This window comes from Rhinopithecus roxellana, chromosome 4 (genome assembly GCF_007565055.1).
Source record: "Rhinopithecus roxellana isolate Shanxi Qingling chromosome 4, ASM756505v1, whole genome shotgun sequence".
In the NCBI taxonomy this organism is placed as follows: Eukaryota; Metazoa; Chordata; class Mammalia; order Primates; family Cercopithecidae; genus Rhinopithecus; species Rhinopithecus roxellana.
Window position 1 is genome coordinate 37,570,779 of NC_044552.1, and position 22,670 is coordinate 37,593,448.

At 49.7% G+C, this 22,670-nt stretch overlaps 1 protein-coding gene across 1 annotated transcript in view; it reads left to right on the forward strand.

Moving 5' to 3' along the window:
* RSPH9 (radial spoke head component 9) overlaps positions 1-22,670 on the forward strand; it is a 24,014-nt gene continuing 1,344 nt past the window's right edge. Inside the window, exons 1-4 of the mRNA XM_010369742.2 lie at positions 1-307; positions 5,381-5,546; positions 8,040-8,169; positions 9,062-9,208. Coding sequence (XP_010368044.1) covers positions 81-307; positions 5,381-5,546; positions 8,040-8,169; positions 9,062-9,208 — 670 coding nt within the window. The 5' untranslated portion in view covers positions 1-80. The remainder of the gene's footprint in view (positions 308-5,380; positions 5,547-8,039; positions 8,170-9,061; positions 9,209-22,670) is intronic.

Sequence of the window (22,670 nt, forward strand, 5' to 3'; positions counted from 1 at the left end):
CGGAAGGGCGGAGCTTCAGGTCTCCATGGAGGCAGCTTCTCCTAGCAACTCGACGGGCGTTGAGCAGAGACGCTGGCCTGATGGACGCCGACAGCCTCTTGCTGTCTCTGGAGCTGGCGTCCGGCAGTGGGCAGGGCCTCAGCCCAGACCGTCGGGCCTCGCTGCTCACGTCTCTTATGCTGGTTAAGCGCGACTACCGCTACGATCGGGTTCTCTTCTGGGGTCGCATCCTTGGCCTCGTCGCCGATTACTACATCGCGCAAGGCCTGAGTGAGGACCAGCTCGCACCGCGCAAGACGCTCTACAGGTGAGGAGGCCGCCGGGGCGGGGCCATCGCCGGACCCCAGAGGGTGGCTACCTGGAGGCAGAGCGGGGTGGGCGGGTCGTAGCAATTGAAAGGGGCGGAGCCCATGGAGCCAAGGGAGATGTGGGCGGGATCTGAGATGAGTGGAATGGGGAAGGGCCTAGGGCCTGATGGGGCGGGCCTGGGGACGGTCAAGAGGTGGTTGAGGGAAAAGGCAGGGTTGGAGAAGTCGTGGAATCTGAGGCTAGGGCGGAGCCTGAGTGGACGGGGCAGTGGACGGGGGAGGTCCCGGAGGGCGGGGCACTGCGAGAGCGTGTTCTCCGCCTGAGGAGGCCAAGAGAAACTTAGGTGCGGATGGGTTTATAAGAGAGGCAGGGCCAAGAACGCAGGTGAAGCAGTGGGAAGGTTTCTGGAAAATGCGGACCTGGAGAAGAAACCAGGTTCCAGCCAAGTGCTGGGCCTGGCTCAGTTTGGAGAAGGGTCAGACGCCCGAGGGCGTGGGTGGTGCTCTTTAATGGAGGTGTCTGCTCTGCAGCTGGAGGCGCTTTTGGAAGTAGAGAACGAATGCGGAATGGGGAGAGAGCTGGGGAAAATTCCCTGGTCACTACCATACTCCCTGGTCACTACCATACAGGACCATCCAGCCTATTTATTTATTTATTTTTGTTTCGAGACAGAGTCTCGCTCTGTCACCCAGACTGGATTGCAGTATCGCCGTCTTGGTTCACTGCCCCTCCGCCTCCCCGGTTCAAGCGATTCTCCTGCCTCAGCCTCCCGAGTAGCTGGGATTACAGGCGCGCGCCACTACACCGGTTATTTATTTATTTATTTATTCTTTTTTGTTTGTTTTTTGAGACGGAGTCTCGCTCTGCCGCCCAGGCTGGAGTGCTGTGGCCGGATCTCAGCTCACTGCAAGCTCCGCCTCCCGGGTTTACGCCATTCTCCTGCCTCAGCCTCCCAAGTAGCTGGGACTACAGGCGCCCGCCACCTCGCCCGGCTAATTTTTTGTATTTTTTTTAGTAGAGACGGGGTTTCACCGTGTTGGCCAGGATGGTCTCGGTCTCCTGACTTCGTGATCCGCCCGTCTCGGCCTCCCAAAGTGCTGGGATTACAGGCTTGAGCCACCACGCCCGGCTTATTTATTCTTATTTTCGTAATTTTAGTAGAGACAGGGTTTCACTATGTTGGTTAGGCTGGTCTTGAACTCCTGGCCTCAAGTAATCCACCCACATTGGCCTCCCAAAGTGCTGGGATTACAGGCGTGAGCCACCACGCCCAGCCAGCCTCTTTTTGACTAAAGGGGAGCTTACTACCTTATAAAGCAGTCTATTCGGTCAGCCTGGACAATATAGCAAGACCTCATCCATTAAAAAAAACAAAAAAGGCAGGGCGTGGTGGCTCACGCCTTTAATTCCAGCACTTTGGGAGGCCGAGGCGGGAGGATCACGAGGTCAGAAGATTGAGACCATCCTGGCTAACACAGTGAAACCCGTCTCTACTGAAAATATGAAAAATTAGCCGGGTGTGGTAGCGGGCGCCTGTAGTCCCAGCTACTCGGTAGGCTGAGGCAGAATTGCTTGAACCCGCGAGGCGGAGGTTGCAGTGAGCCGTCATCATGCCACTGCAATCCAGCCTGGGTGACAGAGCGAGACTCTGTCTCAAAAAAAAAAAAAAAAAAAGGAAAGAAAAACAATTTGCAGGGCATGGTGGTGTGCACCTGTAGTCCCAGCTACTCGGTAAGCTGAGGTGGGAGGATTGAGCCCAAGAGTTCAAAGTTGCAGTTAGCTATGGACCACTATTGCGCTCCAGCCTGGGTGACAGAGCGAGACCCTGTTTCTCAATAAATAAATAAATAAATAGGCTGTCACGGCTTATTTATTTAGGGAACAGTTAGACAAACTTGTTGGCTGGGGAAGGCTCAGAGTGTTCGGGAGAACAGTAGTATGATGTTGTGTAGAACTGGTTCTAGAGGCAAAAGGATATGGAACTTTGTTTATAGAACATGGGGAGCTACTGAGGGGCTTGCAAGAAGAGCCTGCTCAGATCAGAGTGGGCAGAATGGCCTGAAAGTGTGGTGAGCACTGTGGTTAGGAGTCCATTGTAGTGTCCATATGAATGAGGCCTGAAAGGAAGACGTAGCCCAGGGAATGCAGAGGAGGGGATGGGTTGGAAAGATTTAAGTGCTAGAATTGTCAGGACATGTGAGGTTGAATAAGGATTGTTATAAAGAAGAGGTCAAGGCTGACCCCTCCTAGCTTAGGCAGCTGAGTAAGTTAAGTACTAACACCACTCAGTAGGAGAGAATTCAGGGACAGGACTAGGGAAGACATAGTGAATTTGGTGTGAGGTGCCTGAGTTACAAGGTGTTAAGAAAGTATATTAAAGTACAGATGTGGAATATAGAAGAAAAAGTTGAACTGAAGATACAGATTTGGGATTCATTTCATTTTATTCTATAAGCATTTGCTGAGCACCTACTGTGTGCTGTCACGTGCGAGGCATTGATTTAGGCACCAGGAGCTCAGTGGTAAATGAAATCCTTGTCTTTGTAGAGCTTTCATTGTAGTGTGTGTTTAGGGGACAGGGAAGGAAAGATAGACAATAGCTAAACACACACATCTGTTCTATGTCAGATGATATTAAAAGCTAAGGGGGATAGATAATACAGGATGGGCCAGGCGCAGTGGCTCATGCCTGTAATCCCAGCACTTTGGAAGGCCAAGGCAGGTGGATCACCTGAGGTCGGGAGTTCGAGACTAGCCTAACCAACATGGAGAAACCCTGTCTCCACTAAAAATACAAAATTAGCCGGGCATGGTGTTGCAAGCCTGTAGTCCCAGCTACTTGGGGGGTTGAGGCAGGAGAATCGCTTGAACCCGGGAGGCAGAGGTTGCAGTGAGCTGAGATCGCACCATTGCACTCCAGCCTGGGCAACAAGAGTGAAACTCCGTCACAAAAAAAAAAAAAAAAAAAAGAGAGAGAGAATACAGGATGGGGTACTATTTTAAATAGTTTGGTCAGGGATAGCCTCTTTGATAAGGTCACATTTGACAAGATACCTGAAGTGACTGAGAGAGTTAATTACTTAAATATCTGAGGGAAGAGAATTCTAGGCAAGTAGGCAAGTACAAATGCACCTGTGTGCTTACTGTGTTTGTGGAACCGCATGGAGACTAGTGTGGCTAGAGAAGAATGAGTGAGGGGAGTATTGTAGGACACAAGATTCAGAGAGGTAAGGAGTAGGAAACAATCACGCAGGGCCTTGTGAGGCATTGTATGACTTGGCTTAATGGGAAGCCATTGGAAGGTTCCGCAGAGGAGTGACATGATGGCTTAGGTGTGAACAGTTGGGTGGGGACTAGTCCAAAGGGGAATAGATGTGGAGGCAGGAAGACTAGTTAGGAGTCTATGGTAATATCTAGACAGTAGGGGATGGTGGCTTGGGCCAGGGTGGGAGCTGTGGAAGTGGTTGGATTCTGGATATGGACTAGGTAGTAGCTGGGGCTCTGGAAGGCAGGTGGGTAAGACTGCAAAAAGAAAAGAAGGGTGAGAATAGGTCCCTGGAAATACTTAAGACCCTGGAGAAGGAGGAAGGGAGATGTCAGAGGAAATAGAACTGGATGGAGATGCATTTGTTGGCTGTTACATGTCATGGATGGCCTTCTCCCAAGCAGTTTCTTGAAGTGGTGGGCGCAGAAATCATGGCATAGTGGGCTGAAGAGTGAAAATGATGGGGAGGAAAGGCCCCCACAGGGCAATTGTTGTTCTGAGGTTATTGCTGAGAGTTGGGAAAGAGGGAGGGAAGGACAGGAACAGCATTTTCTAGAAGGACATGGATTTGGGGGGCTGCTGTTTTAGTAGGCTGAGTAGTTTTTTTGTTTTGTTTTTGTTTTTGTTTTTTTGAGACGGAGTTTTGCTCTTGCTGCCCAGGCCGAATTGCAATGGCATGATCTCAGCTCACTGCAACCTCTGCCTCCTGGGTTTGAGCGATTCTCCTGCCTTGGCCTTCCGAGTAGCTGGGATTACAGGCACCTGCCACCAGGCCTGGCTAATTTTTTTGTATTTTTAGTAGAGACAGGGTTTCACCATGTTGGCCAGGCTGGTCTCGAGTGATCTGCCCACTTCGGTCTCCCAAAGTACTGGGAGTATAAGCATGAGCCACCGTGCCCGGCCAGCTGAGCAGTTTTTATGTTGAGGGGGAACTGGTGGAGAGTGAAGGGCAGGAAGATGAGCAGAGGCCAGACTGGGGACCTAGGCCCAGGGTATATTTGAGAGGAGTGGGCAGGACCTCCAGCAGCAGGAAGTGAGAAAGAAGGGACTGGGTGGGCCTGGTGAGTGCTCCCGAAGGGCTCGAAGGAGAAGTCCTTGAACATAGGCTGGGCATTTCTGAGAAATGGGATGAAATGGTTGTGCTGTTGACTCAGTGGGCAGGCGGAGCATGAATTTAGGGCCCACCAAAACATGGGTCCACACAATTGAGAAAAGTTCAGCTACCAGAAACTCATCTGGAATTTCATAGTCCAGATATCTAGGAAGAGGCTCATTTAATTTCAGCATACATGGAATGAATGAAATTGAATCTGTTTATCACATATGAGGGGTGTGTTCACCATTGGCACTTGGGGCTTCTTTTTCTTTTTTTGAGACGGAGTCTCAATCTGTCACCCAGGCTGGGGAAATCTTGGTTCACTGCAACCTCCGCCTCCCTGGTTTAAGCGATTCTTCTGCCTCAGCCTCCTGAGTAGCTGGGACTAAAGGCATGTGCCACCATGTCCCGCTAATTTTTGTATTTTTAGAAGAGACGGGGTTTCACCATGTTGGCCAGGCTGGTCTTGAAGTCCTGACCTCAAGTGATCCGCTCACCTCAGCCTCCCAAAGTGCTGGGATTACAGGCATGAGTCACCATGCCCAGTCATCACTTGGGGCTTCTGATGGTCTCATGACAGCATTGGGAGGAAAGGTGGCCATTTCAACAGCTTTTCCTGGGCCTAACCCACTAGAAAGAAGGGAAGATAATAGGAATAGTGGGTGAGCAGGGGAGTTTGAATCCAAGAGTGATGTGAATATTGTTGGCAGCCTGAACTGCACAGAGTGGAGCCTCTTGCCCCCTGCCACAGAGGAGATGGTGGCACAGTCGTCTGTGGTGAAGGGCCGCTTCATGGGGGACCCATCATATGAATATGAACACACTGAGCTGCAGAAGGTGAATGAAGGTGAAAAGGTCTTTGAAGAAGAAATAGTGGTGAGTGAAGAGGAGAGCAGGAGGAGGGCCTAAAAGAGAGCCTGGGCTCATCCAGAACCCAGCCCAATAGAAATTATGGCAACAGGCCAGGCGCAGTGGCTCACGCCTGTAATCCCAGCACTTTGAGAGGCCGAGGCGGGCGGATCACGAGGTCAGGAGATCGAGACCATCCTGGCTAACATGGTGAAACCCCATCTCTACTAAAAATACAAAAAATTAGCTGGGCGTGCTGGCGGGCGCCTATAGTCGCAGCTACTCAGGAGGATGAGGCAGGAGAATGGCGTGAACCCGGGAGGCAGAGCTTGCGGTGAACCTAGATCGCACCACTGCACTCCAGCCTGGGCGACAAAGCGAGACTCTGTCTCAGAAAAAAAAAAAAAAAAACTCCCCTAGGCATTTGAATTCACATTAAATTTCTAGTTGCTGCTTCTGGAGACAGTTCATGCAAGTATAAGCCTCAACAAACACCATACCTATACATATTCTCTTTTTACCTTAACAAAACTAAACAAAACAAAACATGGCAGTATGTTACACACATGATTCCGAACCTTGCTTTTTTTCACCTAACAATATATTTTGGAGATCTTTCTATATCAGTGTCTTAAAGAGCCTTCCCATTCTTTTTTTTTTGAGATGGAGTTTCGCTGTCACACCCAGGCTGGAGTGCAATGGCACGATCTTGGCTCACCGCAGCCTCTGCCTCCCAGGTTCAAGTGATTCTCCTGCTTCAGTCTCCCAAGTAGCTGGGATTACAGTCACCTGGCACCTCACCCGGCTAATTTTATATTTTTAGTAGAGACGGGGTTTCTACACGTTGATCAGGCTGGTCTCAAACTCCCGACCTCAGGTGATCTGCCCACCTCGGCCTCCCAAAGTGCTGGGATTACAGGTGTGAACCACCGCACCCAGCCGTAAGCCTCAGTTTTATTCTCATTTTTCTGTAAAATTGAGATAAGTGTATTTGCTTTGCAGGCTTGTGTGGATTAAATAAGGTGACATATTTAAAGACTCTGGCCTCAGCACTTGTTAAAGCTTAGTTTCTACCTTTCTTTTGTAAACCATTCAGGTAGGCCGCCAGTGGCAAATAGGTGGCTCCGTGATTCTCTGGGGGCCTCTGTTGACATACATTCTCTGTCGAGCTCTTCCACAAATCTCTATGAAATCCTTTTGTTCAGGGTTGCCCTAGATAGTAATTGTAACTAAATTTCATCTGTGTAAAAATGGTATGATAGGGGAAATGCTTGCAAAATAATGTTAAACTGAAGAGAAGGATATGAAACAATATAAACTGTGACTCTAATTTTGCTTTAAATATATGCATAGAGGGCTGGCTGCTGTGGCTTACCCTGTAATCCTAGCACTTTGAAGGCTGAGGCAGGTAGACTGCTTGAGCCCAGGAGTTGGAGATCAACCTGGGCAACATGGAGAAACCCTGTCTCTACCAAAAATACAAAAATTGACCACGCATAGTGGCTCACACCTGTAATCCCAGCAGTCTGGGAGACCAAGGTGGGTGGATCACCTGAGGTCAGGAGTTCAAGACCAGCCTGGCCAACATGGTAAAACTCTGTCTCTACTAAAAATACAAAAATTAGCTGGGTGCGGTGGCGCACTCCTGTAGTCCCAGCTACTCAGGAGGCTGAGGCAGGAGAATCACTTGAACCCAGGAGGTAGAGATTGCAGTGAGCTGAGATCACTGCACTACACTCCATCCTGGGTGACAGAGCAAGACTCTGTCTCAAAAATAAATAAATAAATAATAATAAAAAACAGAAATTCGCCAGGTCTGGTGACATGTGCTTGTACTCCCAGCTACTGGGGAGGCTGAGGTGGGAGGATCACCTGAGCCTGAGAAGTTGAGGCTGCAGTGAGCCATGATTGCACCACTGCATTCCAGCCTGGGTGACAGAGTGAGACCCTGTCTCAAAACAAAAACAAAGACAAAACAACAACAACAACAACAGCAAAACACAAAGAAAGTATACCAATATGTTATCAGTGATTATCTTTAGGAGGTAGGGTTATGAATGGTTTTAATTCTCTTTGGTATGTCTTTCTGTATTATCCAAATATTCTACAGTAAGCATGATTACTTTTATATTTTAAAAAGGCAAAATAAGCAACATTTAAATATGCTGATAGGATGGTATGCCTCTGGAAGAGTACACGAGAAACCTTCAATGATGGTTGTCCCCAGTGAGGGCAACTAGGGGCTCAGAGACTGGAGTGAGAGAAAGACTGATTTTTTTTTTTTTTTGTAGTTTTGAATATCATACCACCTGTATGTATTATGAATTAAAAAATAAATAAAAAGAGAGGAAGAAAATCTTGATAGGAAGGAAGGTGAGGGCTTGCCCAGAGTGATCTGTGTGGCTCTGGTGTCCACTACACTGTGGTGGTGCAGGTGAGATGGCCATGCAGAGGGACCTTGTGCCAGGGGTGGATGGGCACAGTGCCCTGGCAGCGGGGGCTCCTCTCCTGTCTCCTCAGGTCCAAATCAAGGAAGAGACCCGCTTGGTGTCTGTCATTGACCAGATTGACAAGGCTGTGGCCATCATCCCCCGAGGCGCCCTCTTCAAGACACCTTTTGGACCCACCCATGTCAATCGGACCTTTGAAGGTGAGTTCTCTGGGGCCCTTCTCAAGGGCTGGGGGGTATCTTTTCCCAAGCACAATAGAACATATGTCTGGGAGTCCAGCAGGGGTACTTACACACTTTATCAGAGAAGAAGTAGCTGTGACCTTATCACCTGGGAGTGACCTGGCACCAGTGGTCAGTATGGGCTCCCCAGTCACTGGTCCCTGACTCTCTTCAGCCTGAGGAGTGGGAGAGCATGTAGTCCCTTGGTCCCAGGGCTTTACATGGGTCTGGACTACCTGCCTTTTCCTATCTCCTTCCTACTTGGACTTCCTTCCTTCCTTCCTTCCTTCCTTCCTTCCTTCCTTCCTTCCTTCCTTCCTTCCTTCCTTCCTTCCTTCCTTCCTTCCCCTTTTTTCCTCCTTTCCTCCCTCCCTCCCTCCTTTCCTTTCCTTCTTTCTTGATGGAGTTTCGCTGTTGTCATCCAGGCTGGAGTGCAGTGGCACGATCTTGGCTCACTGCAACCCCTGCCTTCTGGGTTCAAGGGATTCTCCTACCTCAGCCTCCCGAGTAGCTGGGATTACAAACACCCACTACCATGCCCGGCTAATTTTTGTATTTTTAGTAGAGACAGGGTTTTGCCATGTTGGCCGGGCTGTTCTCAAACTCCCGACTTCAGGTGATCTGCCTGCCTTGGCTTTCCAAAGTGCTGCGATTACAGGCATGAGCCATCGCGCCTGGCTGGACTCTGTTTATGGCAGGATCTGGTCCGAGTTTGGACTGAGGGAACGCTAATCCCTTTCCTTCCTTCAGTTCTCTGTCAGTGGTTGACAGGGTCTTTTGTAAGCCCTACCATGTGGTCCCAGTGCAGAGAGAAAGGGGGCTGGGGGGTTTTGGGCTAACCATCCTTTTCCTGCCTGCCACCTCTTTCTAGGACTGTCCTTGTCTGAGGCCAAGAAGCTCAGCTCCTACTTCCATTTCAGGGAGCCTGTTGAGCTAAAGAATAAGACCTTGCTTGAGAAGGCTGACCTGGACCCCTCCCTGGATTTCATGGACTCCTTGGAGCATGACATTCCCAAAGGTAATAGTCCATTACCTTGAGGCCATGGAATCTGTCCTCAGGCCACAGCAGTGGGCCATGCCACCTGCCATTTTTCTCTGAGACTGGAACCAAGGGCCTAGTGGGAATTGGTAGTTCACCATGGGTTTTTGAGGGTGGGGCTTCCCCAGGGCCCAGTTTATAGTACACACTGATGAATGTTCTTGAATTACAAAAGGTAGGATTGTTTTCCATATGTTTTCACAGAGAGGAGGTATCTCAGTGTCTCTTGATTTTTGTAGCAATCTTGAATGGAGGCAGGTTGGGAATCTTCTCCCAAATATCCCTGAAAATATTAGCCATACTTACATCTCAGCTGTTACTTTTGGGAGTCTGGGATTTGGGGACTGGATATAATGCTTGGCACATAGCTGGTGCTGCTGACCCCATTTCCTTCCCTTGAGCATCTCCCGTAGAGAACAACATGTCCTCGGATGCTATGACCCAATTCAGGTGCCAGGCTCTAGGCCACTGGTGGCCAGGACCAAGGCACAGACTCAGCGCCCCACTTCTTTCTCTTCCCTTGTTGGGTGTTCCTGAGAATGAGAAGGATCTAATGATGATGACGGCAATGATAATGACAACAATAACAACTAACTCATGAAACATGATGCGCTTATCGTGTGCCAGGCACCGTACTCAGCTCTTGCCATGCCTTATCTCATTTTAATTTTCACAGCCAGCCTATTATTTTTATCCCCATTTTACAGATGAGGAAACAGGGGCTCAGAGAGTTAAACCCAAGGACACAGTAAGTGTTAAAGTGTTAGACTCCACAGCTCTGGCATGAACTGGATTGTTAAGTAGCAATAGTTTAAATGACAATAGGAACTACAGGACAATAGTCACCCACACCTCTAGGGGGAAACACTTCTGAAGAGCAGTGAACGACCCAACTGGGCGGTATCTCAGGATGGGGATGGCGACGCAAGGTCTGTGGAATCAGACAGGCTGGGTTGGAATCCTGAATTGGCCCCTTACTAGCTGCGTGACTTCATGCAAATCCCTCCATTTCCCTGTGCCTCAGTTTTCTCATTTCTATAAAGGGGAGAATTGATATTTTCTACCTCATTGAGTTGTTATGAGAATTAAATGGACTACTCCTATACCACCCTGAACATGCCTAATCTCTTCTGATCTTGGAAGCTAAGCAGGGTCAGGCCTGGTGAGCATTTGGATGCGAGAATTAAATGAGTAAACTCATGTACAAAATATTTATAACAGTGCCTAATGCATAGTAAGGACTCAAATGAAAATGAACACACCAGCTGGGCACGGTGGTCCCAGCACTTTGGGAGGCCAAGGTGGGCAGATCACTGGAGGTCAGGAGTTCGAGACCGGCCTGGCCAACATGGCAAAACCCCGTCTCTACTAAAAATAGAAAAATTAGCTGGGTGTGGTAGCGTGTGCCTGTAAACCCAGCTACTTGGGAGGCTGAGGTAGGGAGAATTGCTTGAACCTGGGAGGCAGAGGTTGCAGTGAGCTGAGATTGTGCCATTGCACTCCAGCCTGGGCAACAGAGCAAAACTCCGTCTCAAAAAAAAAAAAAAGAAAAATACCTCAGAGATATTGCAAGTTTGGTTCCTGACCACCACAATAAAGTGAATACTGCAGTAAAGTGAGTCACACATTTTTTGAAAAGTTGTGTTTATACTATACTATAGTTTGTTAAGTATGCAATAGCATTATGTCTAAAAATGTTAAAAACAATTAAAAATTCTTTATTTCATAACAATACTAATGATCACCTGACCGGTCAGTGAATTGTAATCTTTTTGCTGGTGGAGGGTGTTGCCTTGATGTTGATGGTTGCTGACTGGTCAGGGTGGTGATTGCTGAAGGCTGGGGTGGCTATGGCAATTTTCTAAAACAAGACGACAACAAAGCTTGCCACATCAATGGACTCTTCCTTTCACAAAAGATTTATCTAGCATGCAGTACTGTTTGATAGCATTTTATCCACAGTAGAATTTCTTTCAGCCTTGGAATTAATCCTTTCAAACCCTGCTACTACTTTATCAATTAAGTTTAGGTAATATTCTTTTTTTTTTTTTTGAGACGGAGTCTCATTCTGTTGCCAGGCTGGAGTGCAGTGGCTCACTGCAACCTCCACCTCCCGGGTTCAAGCGATTCTCCTGCCTTAGCCTCCTGAGTAGCTGGGACTACAGGTGCGTGCCACCATGCCCAGCTAATTTTTTTTTTTTTGAGACAGAGTCTTGCTTTGTTGCCTTGGCTGGAGTGCAGTGGCACGATCTCGGCTCACTGCAAGTTCCACCTCCCAGGTTTATGCCATTTTCCCGCCTCAGCCTCTCGAGTAGCTGGGATTACAGGCGCCTGCCACCATGCCTGGCTAATTTTTTTTTTATTTTTATTTTTAGTCGATGGGGTTTCACCGTGTTAGCCAGGATGGTCTTGATCTTCTGACCTTGTGATCTGCCCACCTCAACTTTCCAAAGTGCTGGGATTACAGGCGTGAGCCACCGTGCCCGGCCATGCCCAGCTAATTTTTGTATTTTTAGTAGAGATGGGGTTTCACCATGTTGGCCAGGATGGTCTCGATTTCTTGACCTTGTGATCTGCCTGCCTCGGCCTCCCAAAGTGCTGGGATTACAGGTGTGAGCCACCGAACCTGGCTTAGGTAATATTCTTAATCCTTTGATGTTCTCATTTCAACCATGTTCACAGCATCTTCACTAGGAGTGGGTTCCAGCTTAAGAAACCACTTTCTTTGCTCATCTATAAGAAGCAACCCCTCATCCATTCAAGTAACCCATCATCCATTCATGAGGTTGCAGCAATTCAGTCACATCTTCAGGCTCCACTTCTGAATTCTAGTTCTTTTTCTAGTTCCACCATGTCTGCAGTTACTTCTTCCACTGAAGTCTTTCTTTTTGTTTTGAGATGGAGTCTCACTCTTGTAACCCAGCCTGGAATGCAATGGCATGATCTCAGCTCATTGCCACCTCCGCCTTCTGGGTTCAAGAGATTATCCTGCCTCAGCTTACTGAATAGCTGGGATTACAAGCACCAGCCACCAAGCCCGGCTAATTTTTTTTTTTTGAGATGGAGTCTCGCTTTGTTGCCCAGGCTGGAGTGCAGTGGCATGATCTCGGCTCATTGCAAGCTCCACCTCCCGGGTTTACGCCATTCTCCTGCCTCAGCCTCCCAAGTAGCTGGGACTACAGGCGCCCGCCATCACGCCTGGCCAATTTTTTGTATTTTTTTTAGTAGAGATGGGGTTTCACTGTGTTAGCCACTGCACTCCACTGCACTCCAGCCTGGGTGACAGAGCACTTGTGCCACTGCACTCCAGCCTGGGTGACAGAGCGAGACTCTGTCTCAAAAAAAAAAAAAAAAAAGTCCTAGATGGCATATTCTTCCAATAGAAGGCTGTTTCATCTCCATCAAAAATCTATGGCTTGATCTCCTGACCTTGTGATCTGTCCGCCTTGGCCTCCCAAAGTGCTGGGATTACAGGCGTGAACCACCATGCCTGGCCCATGATCGGCTAATTTTTGTATTTCTACTTTTTACTTTTATTTTGACGTTTTATTATTATTATTTTTTGAAATGGAGTCTCACTCTGTCACCCAGGCTGGAGTGCAATGGTGCCATCTCAGCTCACTGCAACCTCTGCCTCCCAGGTTCAAGCGATTATCCTGCCTCAGCCTCCTGAATAGCTGGAATTACAGGTGCCTGCCACTGTGCCTGGCTAATTTTTAAAATATTTTCAGTAGAGACAGGGTTTCACGAAGTTGTCCAGGCTGCTCTTGAACTCATGACCTCAGGTGATCTGCCCACCTTGGCCTCCCAAAGTGTTGGATTACAGGTGTGAGCCACCGCGCCCAGCCTGGCCTTTTTTTTTTTTTTTTTTTTTTTTTTTTTTGATACAGAGTCTTGCTCTTTTGCCCAGGCTGGAATGCAGTGGTGTGATCTCAGCTCACTGCAACCCCTGCCTCCTGGGTTCAAGTGATTTTCCTGCCTCAGCCTACTAAACAGCTGGATTACAGGCATGCGCCACAATGCCTGGCTATTTTTTGTATCTTCAGTAGAGATGAGTTCACCATGTTGGCCAGGCTGGTCTTGAACTCCTGACCTCAAGTGATCCACCCACCTCAGCCTTCCAAAATATTGGGCTTACTGGTGTGAGGCACTGTGCTTGGCCCTCCACTGAAGTATTGAACTTGTTAATATCATCCATGAGGGTTGGAATCAACTTCTCCCAAACTCCTGTTAATGTTGACATTTTGACCTCCCATGAGTCATACATATTCTTATTTATTTATTTATTTATTTTTTGAGACAGAGTCTCACTGTGTCGCCCAGGCTGGAGTACAGTGGCATGATCTCAGCTCACTGCAACCTCCACCTCCCGGGTTCAAGTGATTTTTCTTCCTCAGTCTCCTGAGTAGCTGGGACTACAGGCGCCCATCACCACGCCCAGCTATTTTTTTGTATTTTTAGTAGAGACGGGGTTTTACTGTGTCAACCAGGATGGTTTTGATCTCCTGACCTTGTGATCTGCCCGTTTCACCCTCCCAAAGTGCTGGGATTACAGGTGTGAACCACCGCACCTGGCCGAGTCATGAATATTCTTAATGTCATCTAAAATGATGAATCTTTTCCAAAATGTTTTAAATTTACTTTGCCCAGATCCATCAGAGGAATCATTATCTATGGCAGTTATAGCTTTATGAAATGTCTTTTTAAAATAAGACTTGAAAGGTGAAGTCACTCCTGGATCCATGGATGCAGGATGGATGTCGTGTTAGCAGGCAGGAAAACGACTTTAATCTCGTTGTACATCTCCTTCAGAGCTCTTGGGTGACTAGGTGCATTGTCAATGAGCAGTAGTAATTTGAAAGGCATCCTTTTTTCTGAGCAGTAGGTCTCAAAAGTGGACTTAAAGTATTCAGTAAACCGGGCTGTGAACAGACATGCTGTCATCCAGGGTTTGTTGTTCCATCTATAGAGCACAGGCAGAGCAGATTTAGCATAATTCTTAAGGGCCCTAGGATTTTCAAAATGGTAAATGAGCATTGGCTTCAACTTAAAGTCACCAGCTGTATGAGCCCCTAACAAGAGTCAGCCTGTTCTTTGAAGCTTTTTTTTTTTTGAGACGGAGACAGAGAGGTATTGACTTCTCTTTAGCTGTGAAAGTCCTAGATGTTAGGCCGGGTGCGGTGGTTCACGCCTGTCATCTCAACACTTTGGGAGGCCAAGGTGGGCGGATCACCTGAGGTCAGGAGTTCGAGAGCAGCCTGGCCAACATAGTGAAATCCCATCTCTACTAAAAATACAAAAATTAGCCAGGCATGGTGGCCTGCACCTGTAATCCCAGCTATTCAGGAGGCTGAGACAGGAGAACTGTTTGAACCTGGGAGGCAGAGGTTGCAGTGAGCCAAGATTGTGCCACTGCACTCCAGCCTGGGTGACAGAGCGAGACTCTGTCTCAGAAAAAAAAAAAAAAAAGGTCCTAGATGGCATATTCTTCCAATAGAAGGCTGTTTCATCTCCATTAAAAATCTATGTTTATTGTAGCCAGCTTAATCAGTGATCTTAGCTGAGTTTTCTGGTTAACTTGCTGCAGCTTCTACATTAGCACTTGCCACTCCACTTTGTACTTTTATGTGATAGGGACAGCTTCTTGCCTTAAATCTCATGAACTAACATTGATTGATTGAGACAGAGTCTCACTCTGTTGCACAGGCTGGAGTGCAACAGCGTGATCATGCTTCACTGTAGCCTCGACTTCCCAGGCTCAAGTGATCTTCTCACCTCAGCCTCCTGAGTAGTTGGGACTACAGGTGTGTGCCACTATGCCTGACTTATTTCTTGTAGAGACAGGATCTCCCTATGTTGCTCAGGCTGGCCCCAACCCCTTGGCTCAAGCCATCCTCCTGCCTCAGTCTCCCAAAGTGCTAGGATCACAGGCATGAGCAACCATGCCCAGTCAATGAACTAACCTTTGTTAGCTTCCAACATTTCTTCTGTAGCTTCCTCAGCTCTCAGCCTTTTTTTTTTTTTTTTTTTTTTGAGGCGGAGTCTTGCTCTGTCACCCAGGCAGCTCACTGCAAGCTTCCCCTCCCGGGTTCCCGCCATTCTCCTGCCTCAGCCTCCCAAGTAGCTGGGACTACAAGCGCCCGCCACCTCGCCCGGCTAGTTTTTTGTATTTTTTAGTAGAGACGGGGTTTCACTGTGTTCACCAGGATGGTCTCGATCTCCTGACCTTGTGATCCGCCCGTCTCGGCCTCCCAAAGTGCTGGGATTACAGGCTTGAGCCACCGCGCCCGGCAGCTCTCAGCCTTTATAGAATTGAAGAGAGTTAGGACCTTGCTCCGGATTAGGCTTTGGCTTAAGAGAAGGTTGTGGCTGGTTTGATTTCCTATCTAGACCACTCAAACTTTCTACATATCAGCAAGAAGGCTGTTTCACTTTCTTATCATTTATCTGTTCACTGGAGTTGCACTTTTAATTTCCTTCAAGGACTTTTATTTGTATTCACAGCTTAGCTGTTTGGTATAAGAGGCCTATCTTTCAGCCTATCTCAATTTTTTTTTTTATTTTTGGTTTTAGAGACAGGGTCTTGCTTCATCACCCAGGCTGGAGTGCAGTGACGTGATCATAACTCACTGTAACCTCGAACTCCTGGGCTCAAGTGATCCTCCTGCTTCAACCTCTTGAGGAGTGCAACAGCACACACAATAGGTGTGTGCACCGTACCTGGCAATTTTTTTTTTGTTTTGTAGAAATGGGGTCTTGCTGTGTTGCCCAGGCTGGTCTCGAACTCCTGCACTCAAACAGTACTCCTGTCTCAGCCTCCTAAAGTGCTGGGATTACAGGCATGAGCCACAATGCCTGGCTCTATCTCAGCTTTTGACATGCCTTCCTTACTAAACTTAGTCATTTCTAGCTTTTGATTTAAAGTAAGAGGTGTGGGATTCTTCCTTTCACCTAACACTTAGAGGCTACTGTAGAGTTATTTTATTTTATTTTATTTTTGAGACAGAGTCTCACTCTGTTGCCCAGGCTGGAGTGCAATGGCACGATCTCAGCTCACTGCAACCTTCGCCTCCTGTGTTCAAGTGATTCTTCTGCCTCAGCCTCCTGAGTAGCTGGGATTACAGGCATGTGCCACCATGCCTGGCTAATTTTTGTATTTTTAGTAGAGACAGGGTTTCACCATGTTGGCCAGGCTGGTCTCGAACTCCTGACCTCAGGTGATCCACCTCCCTCAGCCTCCCAGAGTGCTGGGATTACAGGCATGAACCAACGTGTCCAGCCTCTGTAGAGTTATTAATTCGCCTAATTTAACGACTGTTGTGTCTCAGGGAATAGGGCGGCCTGAGGAGAGGGAGAGGGTTGGGAGAAGTCAGAAGACACATGTTTATCAATTAGGTTTGCCATCTTAAATGGATGTAGTTCGTGGTGCCCCAAAACAATACAATAGTAACATCAAAGATCACTGATCACAGAACACCGTAACAAATATAATAATAAAAAAAAGGGCCGAGTGCGGTGGCTCATGCCTGTAATTCCAGCACTTTGGGAGACCGAGGCAGCGGATCACTAGAGGCCAAGAGTTCGAGACCAGTCTGGCCAACATAGTGAAACCCCATCTATACTAAAAATATAAAAATTAGCCAGGTGTAGTGTGCACACCTGTAGTCCCAGCTACTCAGGAGGCTGAGACATGAGAATCACTTGAACCTGGGAGGCAGAGGTTGCAGTGAGCCGAGATCACGCCACTGCACTCCAGCCTTGGTGACAGAGCGAGACTCTGTCTCACACACACACAAAAAAAAATTTGAAAAGTTGTGAAAACTACCAAAATGTTACACAGAGATACAAAGTGAGCACATGCTGTTGGAAAAATGGCACTGATACACTGCTTTACACAGGGTGGCTACAGACCTTCAGTTTATAAAAACTGCAGTGTTTGTGAGGACCAATATATCAAAGTGAGCCTGTGATGATGATGATGATGATGATGATGATGATTTTGAAACGGAGTTTGAGACGGAGTTTGTTGCCCAGGCTGGAGCGCGGTGACACGATCTCGGCTCACTGCAACATCTGCCTCCCAGGTTCAAGCGATTCTAGTGTCTCAGCCTCCTGAGTAGCTGGGACTACAGGCATGAGCCACCGCACCCGGCCTTAATATTAATTTTTTTAGTGGCAGCAAGTCCTTAGAGATGAGTTGGGGCAGGCCTAGGACAGCCTAGAAGGCCAAGGCCTTAGAAGCTGCTGGTGGCTTGTGAGCAGGTCTGTGACAATAAGGCAGTGGTGCACAGGTGGCTCGAGACAGGGCAGGGCAAGCCAGGGATCATGAGGCCATCTCAGGGCTACTGCAGTGCCCCAGGGGCCAGGCAATGGTTCTGAGTGAGGAGCTGCCACCAAGGAGTGATCATTTGGGCTTCCATCATACAGGAACATCTGAGTCAAGCTACTCTGAGCAGGGCCAGTGCTGTAGTGACAGATAGGAGGGTCTCCTGGACAAGTCGGGGGATATGAAGAAGCTCTATAGGGGTTGGGGCATTTCTCGCCCATCAGACACACTTCTCAGACTCCCCTCATCTCCTCCATCTCTGCTCCCAGACTTGCCAGGAGCCTATGGGGGCTGTGCGCCCCTTGTTGACAAAGGGAGCCTGGAACAGTAGTGGTGATGGAACCTCAGAGCCAGGGGCTGAGGGGTGGGCCTACAGAAGTCCTCTTCATTCCCCTAATCTGAGGATAGCAGCCCTGTCCCCTGATTCAGGGTGTGTCTGGGAAGCCCTTTGCAGCCTTCTTACCTGCAGCTGGATGCTCCAGAATCAGAAGATGAGGCTCTCCTTTGTGCTGGGTGAGAGGGACTGGTGTAGCAGCGCTGCCTTGCCCATGAAGCCTCGTCCACTGTGCAGCGAGAGGGATGAAGAGGGTGATAGAGCTTCTGCAGCCAAGACCAAAGTCAGCTAGATGGGGTGGGGCCCAGCAAAATCTTCCTAAGGGAACACCATCAGCCCTATCTGCCCTCTGCCGTCTCAGGTAAGGTGGACCCTGGAGGCAGCTGTCTTTCCTTGCAACAGGAGAAGTAAAATGTGAGACTTTGGAGTCTTCCTAAAGGCTGCAGGGATGGGGGCTGGGCAAGGTGGCCCACGCCTGTAATTCCAGTGCTTTGGGAGGTCAAGGTGACAGAATCGCTTGAGCTCAGGAGTTTGATGTTACTTGTGATTGGTCACCATTGCACTCCAGCCTGGTGAGCCACTCTGATGTGTCCAGTTGGCAAGTGAATTCATCAGGCCTATGGGAGCTGTGGGATCTGGGCCTGGCAGGTGGGTGAGCTGCAGTTACCCAAGGCCCTAGGCATCCTGCCCTGATGTCATGACCTCAGGGCTGCAGGATCAGCTGCTGGCTCCACTTCCCAGTCCACCCCACCATGTTGCTTTATGAGCTGGAACCTTGGAAGCTGAGGACTCCTGGCATTTCCTGTGCACATGGGCCTCAGGGGAGGGATGCTCCTGGCCTTACCTTGGGAAACCTCCCCATAACCTTCAGGTCCCGCCTCCCAGAACCACTACTACCAGAAGGCCTCCAGGAAGTCAGGCACAGTTTTTCTTTTCTTTTTTTTTTTATTTGACATGGTCTTGCTCTGTTGCCCTGACTGGAGTGCAGTGGCCAGTGGGACAATCTTGGCTCACTGCTATCTCCGCCTCCCAGGCTCAAGTGATCCTCCTACCTCAGCCTCCCGAGTAGCTGGGACTACAGGTGTGGACCACTATGCCTGGCTAGGTTTTGTATTTTTTGTAGAGATGAGGTTTCACCATGTTGCCCAGGTTGGTCTTGAACAACTCAGCTCAAGAGATCCACCCACCTCAGCCTCCCAAAGTGCTGGGATTATAGGTATAAGCCACCATGCCCAGCCTAGGCCCACCTTTTTCTCATGATGGTTTGATGAGGGTCATGGTGATGGAGTGGAAGTGTGGATGGTCACAGGAGAGCAGACAGCTGATTTTCCTCCCTAGTCCCCTTCCTTATCAGCTAGGAAAAGAGCGGTCTGAGCTGCTTGGAGGCTCCCCTGCCAGGCAGGCAGCAGCTGGGCTGGGCTGCTAATTGGGGCCAAAACCCCAAGGAGGAGTTCCCTGGGACACCAGGACTGGCTGGAGGGATGGGATTTGGCAACTGTTTCCTGGCCAGTTAGGATACCTGTTTCCTTTCAGGGTCTGAGGCAGTTGTTCAGGGTGACTTCATGTGGCTTCTGAGCAGGTGTGGTTTAGGTTGGCCCTGTTCCTGGGACTCCTGCTCTGTGTCCATGAGGTAGGCCAATGACTTGACATCTTGTCCCTTGGCCAAAGTGACAAGAGACACCTTGGCTGAAGAGAGGAGGGGGAGAGCTGTTGTCCTCATGAGTTGTCATGCCGTATCCAGGGATCTGCAAAGTTCCATGGGAGTGGGTAGCTGGTTCTGGGGTGGCAGGACTGTCCCCCTGCTGGATCCAGGGTAATGACTAAGAGTTCTCTGACCTTGGGCTGCAGCCAGGTGGCATAGATGCAGCCGTGAGTCAGGAGGTTTCATATATATATATATATATATATATTTGTGACAGAGTCTCGCTGCCATCTCGGCTCACTACAACCTCTGCCTCCTGGTTTCAAGCGGTTCTCCTGCCTCAGCCTCCCAAGTAGCTGGGATTACAGGTGCATGCCACCACGCCTAATTTTGTTATTTTTAGCAGAGATGAGGGTTCACCATGTTGGCCAGGCTGCTCTCGAACTCCTGATCTCAGGTGATATGCCCATTTCAGCCTCCCAAAGTGCTGGGATTACAGGCGTGAGCCACCGTGCCGGTCAGGAGCCTAGATTCCTAGGTAGTATCTTGCCATTCAATGCTCCCTGAACTTCCACTATATCAGCAAATAGCCACGGAGCAGCTACAACAGGCACCTGTGATACCCTTGGAATAAGAAAGACACCTCCCTTGGGTGTTTGGGAAGATCAAATGAAACAGAGGATGGGAAAGGGAAATGTAAACTAGAAGGTGCCTTGCAAGAATCGGTGTCCTGGGAGGTAAAGGAGGAGAGCTGGAGGGCACTGCTCCTCTCCTTGCTCCACTCTGGGCTGGTGCAGAGGCCTCAGAATTGCCAGGTGCACACAGACTGGGGCTCCCTCCCAAGCAATTTCTCAGCAGCAATGCTCAGTTCAGGCAGCAGAGGGCAGCAATGGGCCTGCCTCCCTGGCTGCCTTTGAAAGCTACTGCTGGTGGTTGTTTAGGACCGGGAAGGGGGCGAGGGAGGCAAGCATACGGGAGCCGAGGGTGGTGGAGCACATGGTGCCCAGGGTCAGCCTTCCCTTCGGGACGTGTGCAGGTGGCTCTTCCTGCCCCAGTTCCTTGGAAGCCTGGCTGACAAGTGTTCAGCCTTCTGGGCCACGCAGCCTGACTCTGCTACTCATTGATTTGATAGGGATCTGGCAACCAGGGGTTTCTCCCTCCTCCTCCTCTGTCCTCAGGCGTCTAGGTGGTATATGATTCTTACGGCCCTTGTAGGGGGTGGGGGTGCTTCTCCCACTGGAAACCCATGGCCATTTATTTTTTGTGTGTGACTAAAATTTTTTTGGTGCTCATCTGAGAGGATTTAAGCCATCTGTTGCCCCCGGACAGCCCTGGTCCCCAGCCTGGCCTACTCTCCGTCGATCTTAATCCCAGAGCTGCCTTTCTTCCAGGATGGCAGGAGAATGTAATTAGAGTAAGTACGCCCCAGCATGGGGTTTCCATACTAGCAAGGTGGGTGAGACCCTGGGGGCCCAGGAAACCCAGGAGGCCCCCCTCCTGACTTACCAACCTGAACCTATCACATCCTCAAAACACAGCTTCTGGAGAAGAGTGGCTGCTAGGGGGCAGGAGGGATTCGGGGAGAGAAGAGAGAGCGGGGGCTGTGAACCTGCAGCACCAAGTCTGCAGGGGGCTTTTCCCTGAGTCCTGGAGGCGGCGACAGCAGCTGGCTGGGCTCAGCCTGTTCAGCAGTTGCAGTAAGAAAGTGAGTGAAGGTGACAGCAAGTGCTTGGCTCTTCAGGTAGATGCTACGTGACTCCTGGCACGTTGAGTCTGTGTGTTTCCCGGGCGACCAGCTGAGCCAGGGACGAGGAGAGGACAGGAGTGTGACAGGAATGCGAGGGAGGGAGGCAGTGGTTTTCTCACTGGCCCCACATGCTGCTACCGTATTCCACCAGCACCCTCCCGCCTGTGCAGCATTGCTCCCTGCCAGGCGGGGGCACTGTATTTCCCTAGCTGCCCTGCCAGTTTCTCCTTGCTCTCTGGGTAGGAGTCCGTCCCCGCTGATAGGCCTAGGCCACTCTGTCCAAGAACACTGCCCCCCGCCCCCCACATTATATACTGGCGGCAAGAGGTGGCCAAAGCCTAGGCAGGCAGGCTGGTGTGAGGGCAGGGCAGGACCAAGCCCTTGCCCAGGCATGCTAAGGTGCTGGCAGCAATGAACTGAGAAGGGTCTAGGTTGGAGGACTCCAGGATTCCATTTTCTCCAGGGCAGCACCTGGCCCAGGCAGGCTGCAAGCTGCCCTCCCTCGGTAGGCAGATACAGATAAGGCAGTCTGGTCTGTCTTAGCTCAAGGGGCTGAAGGACTGTGTCCTATGGAGCCTGAACCCTGATGATACTCTAGGCTGGTGGGGTGATCAAGGGAGGGAATGGATCTTCCTGGGTCTGTGCTTCTTGTCCAAGGCTGAAGCAGTGGAGTAGGAACACTTTGTCCTATTGGACCCCCCACCCTCATCAACCCTAAGCAATCTGTTTTCTGGAGATGCATGACCAGGAAAGTACCAGGCTAGGAACTATCAAACTCTGAGGGCAGGTCTGAGAGGCAGAGGACCCCAAGCACCCAGAGAAAACTTAAGAGTCAGGGGAAATATTCCTTCTCAGGGGCAGTGTTCCAGCTGGAGCCCGGCTAACACAGGGACACTCTACTTTCTTCTTGATGTTGTCCAGCAGGTACTGTGTGGGCTGACAAGTCCACACTGTGAATCTGACTTCAACCTTTGCATGGGCGATGGCACTTGGTGCTGGCCACTGCATAGTGCTAAAGTGAGCTTTGTGACTGGCTTCTCCCTGAGCAGGATCAGGGACAGCCAAACTATATACTCCCAGAAAACTCTGGTTTTGACCTGGGCAGGCGGCTGTACCCTGAGTAGGGCTGAGCTGCCATGAGGGTCAGGGGTTCCTGGCAATCAGGTTTCTTGGATGCAGGGTAGCGCCTAGTGGGTGGGGACTGAGTTGTGAGGCTGCAGGGTGTGGAGTGACTAGGGTGGACCATGGTTGGAGGTGGCCTGTGGGAAGCTGGGGCAGCAGGAGCCAAGCAGCCGGGCTGAGCTGGCAGCTGATGAAGGCTGAAGAGCGGCTCTCAGCGCATGGCTGGCTGGTCCAACACCAAAACTTTCAAAGCATTTGCCTTTCTCGCAC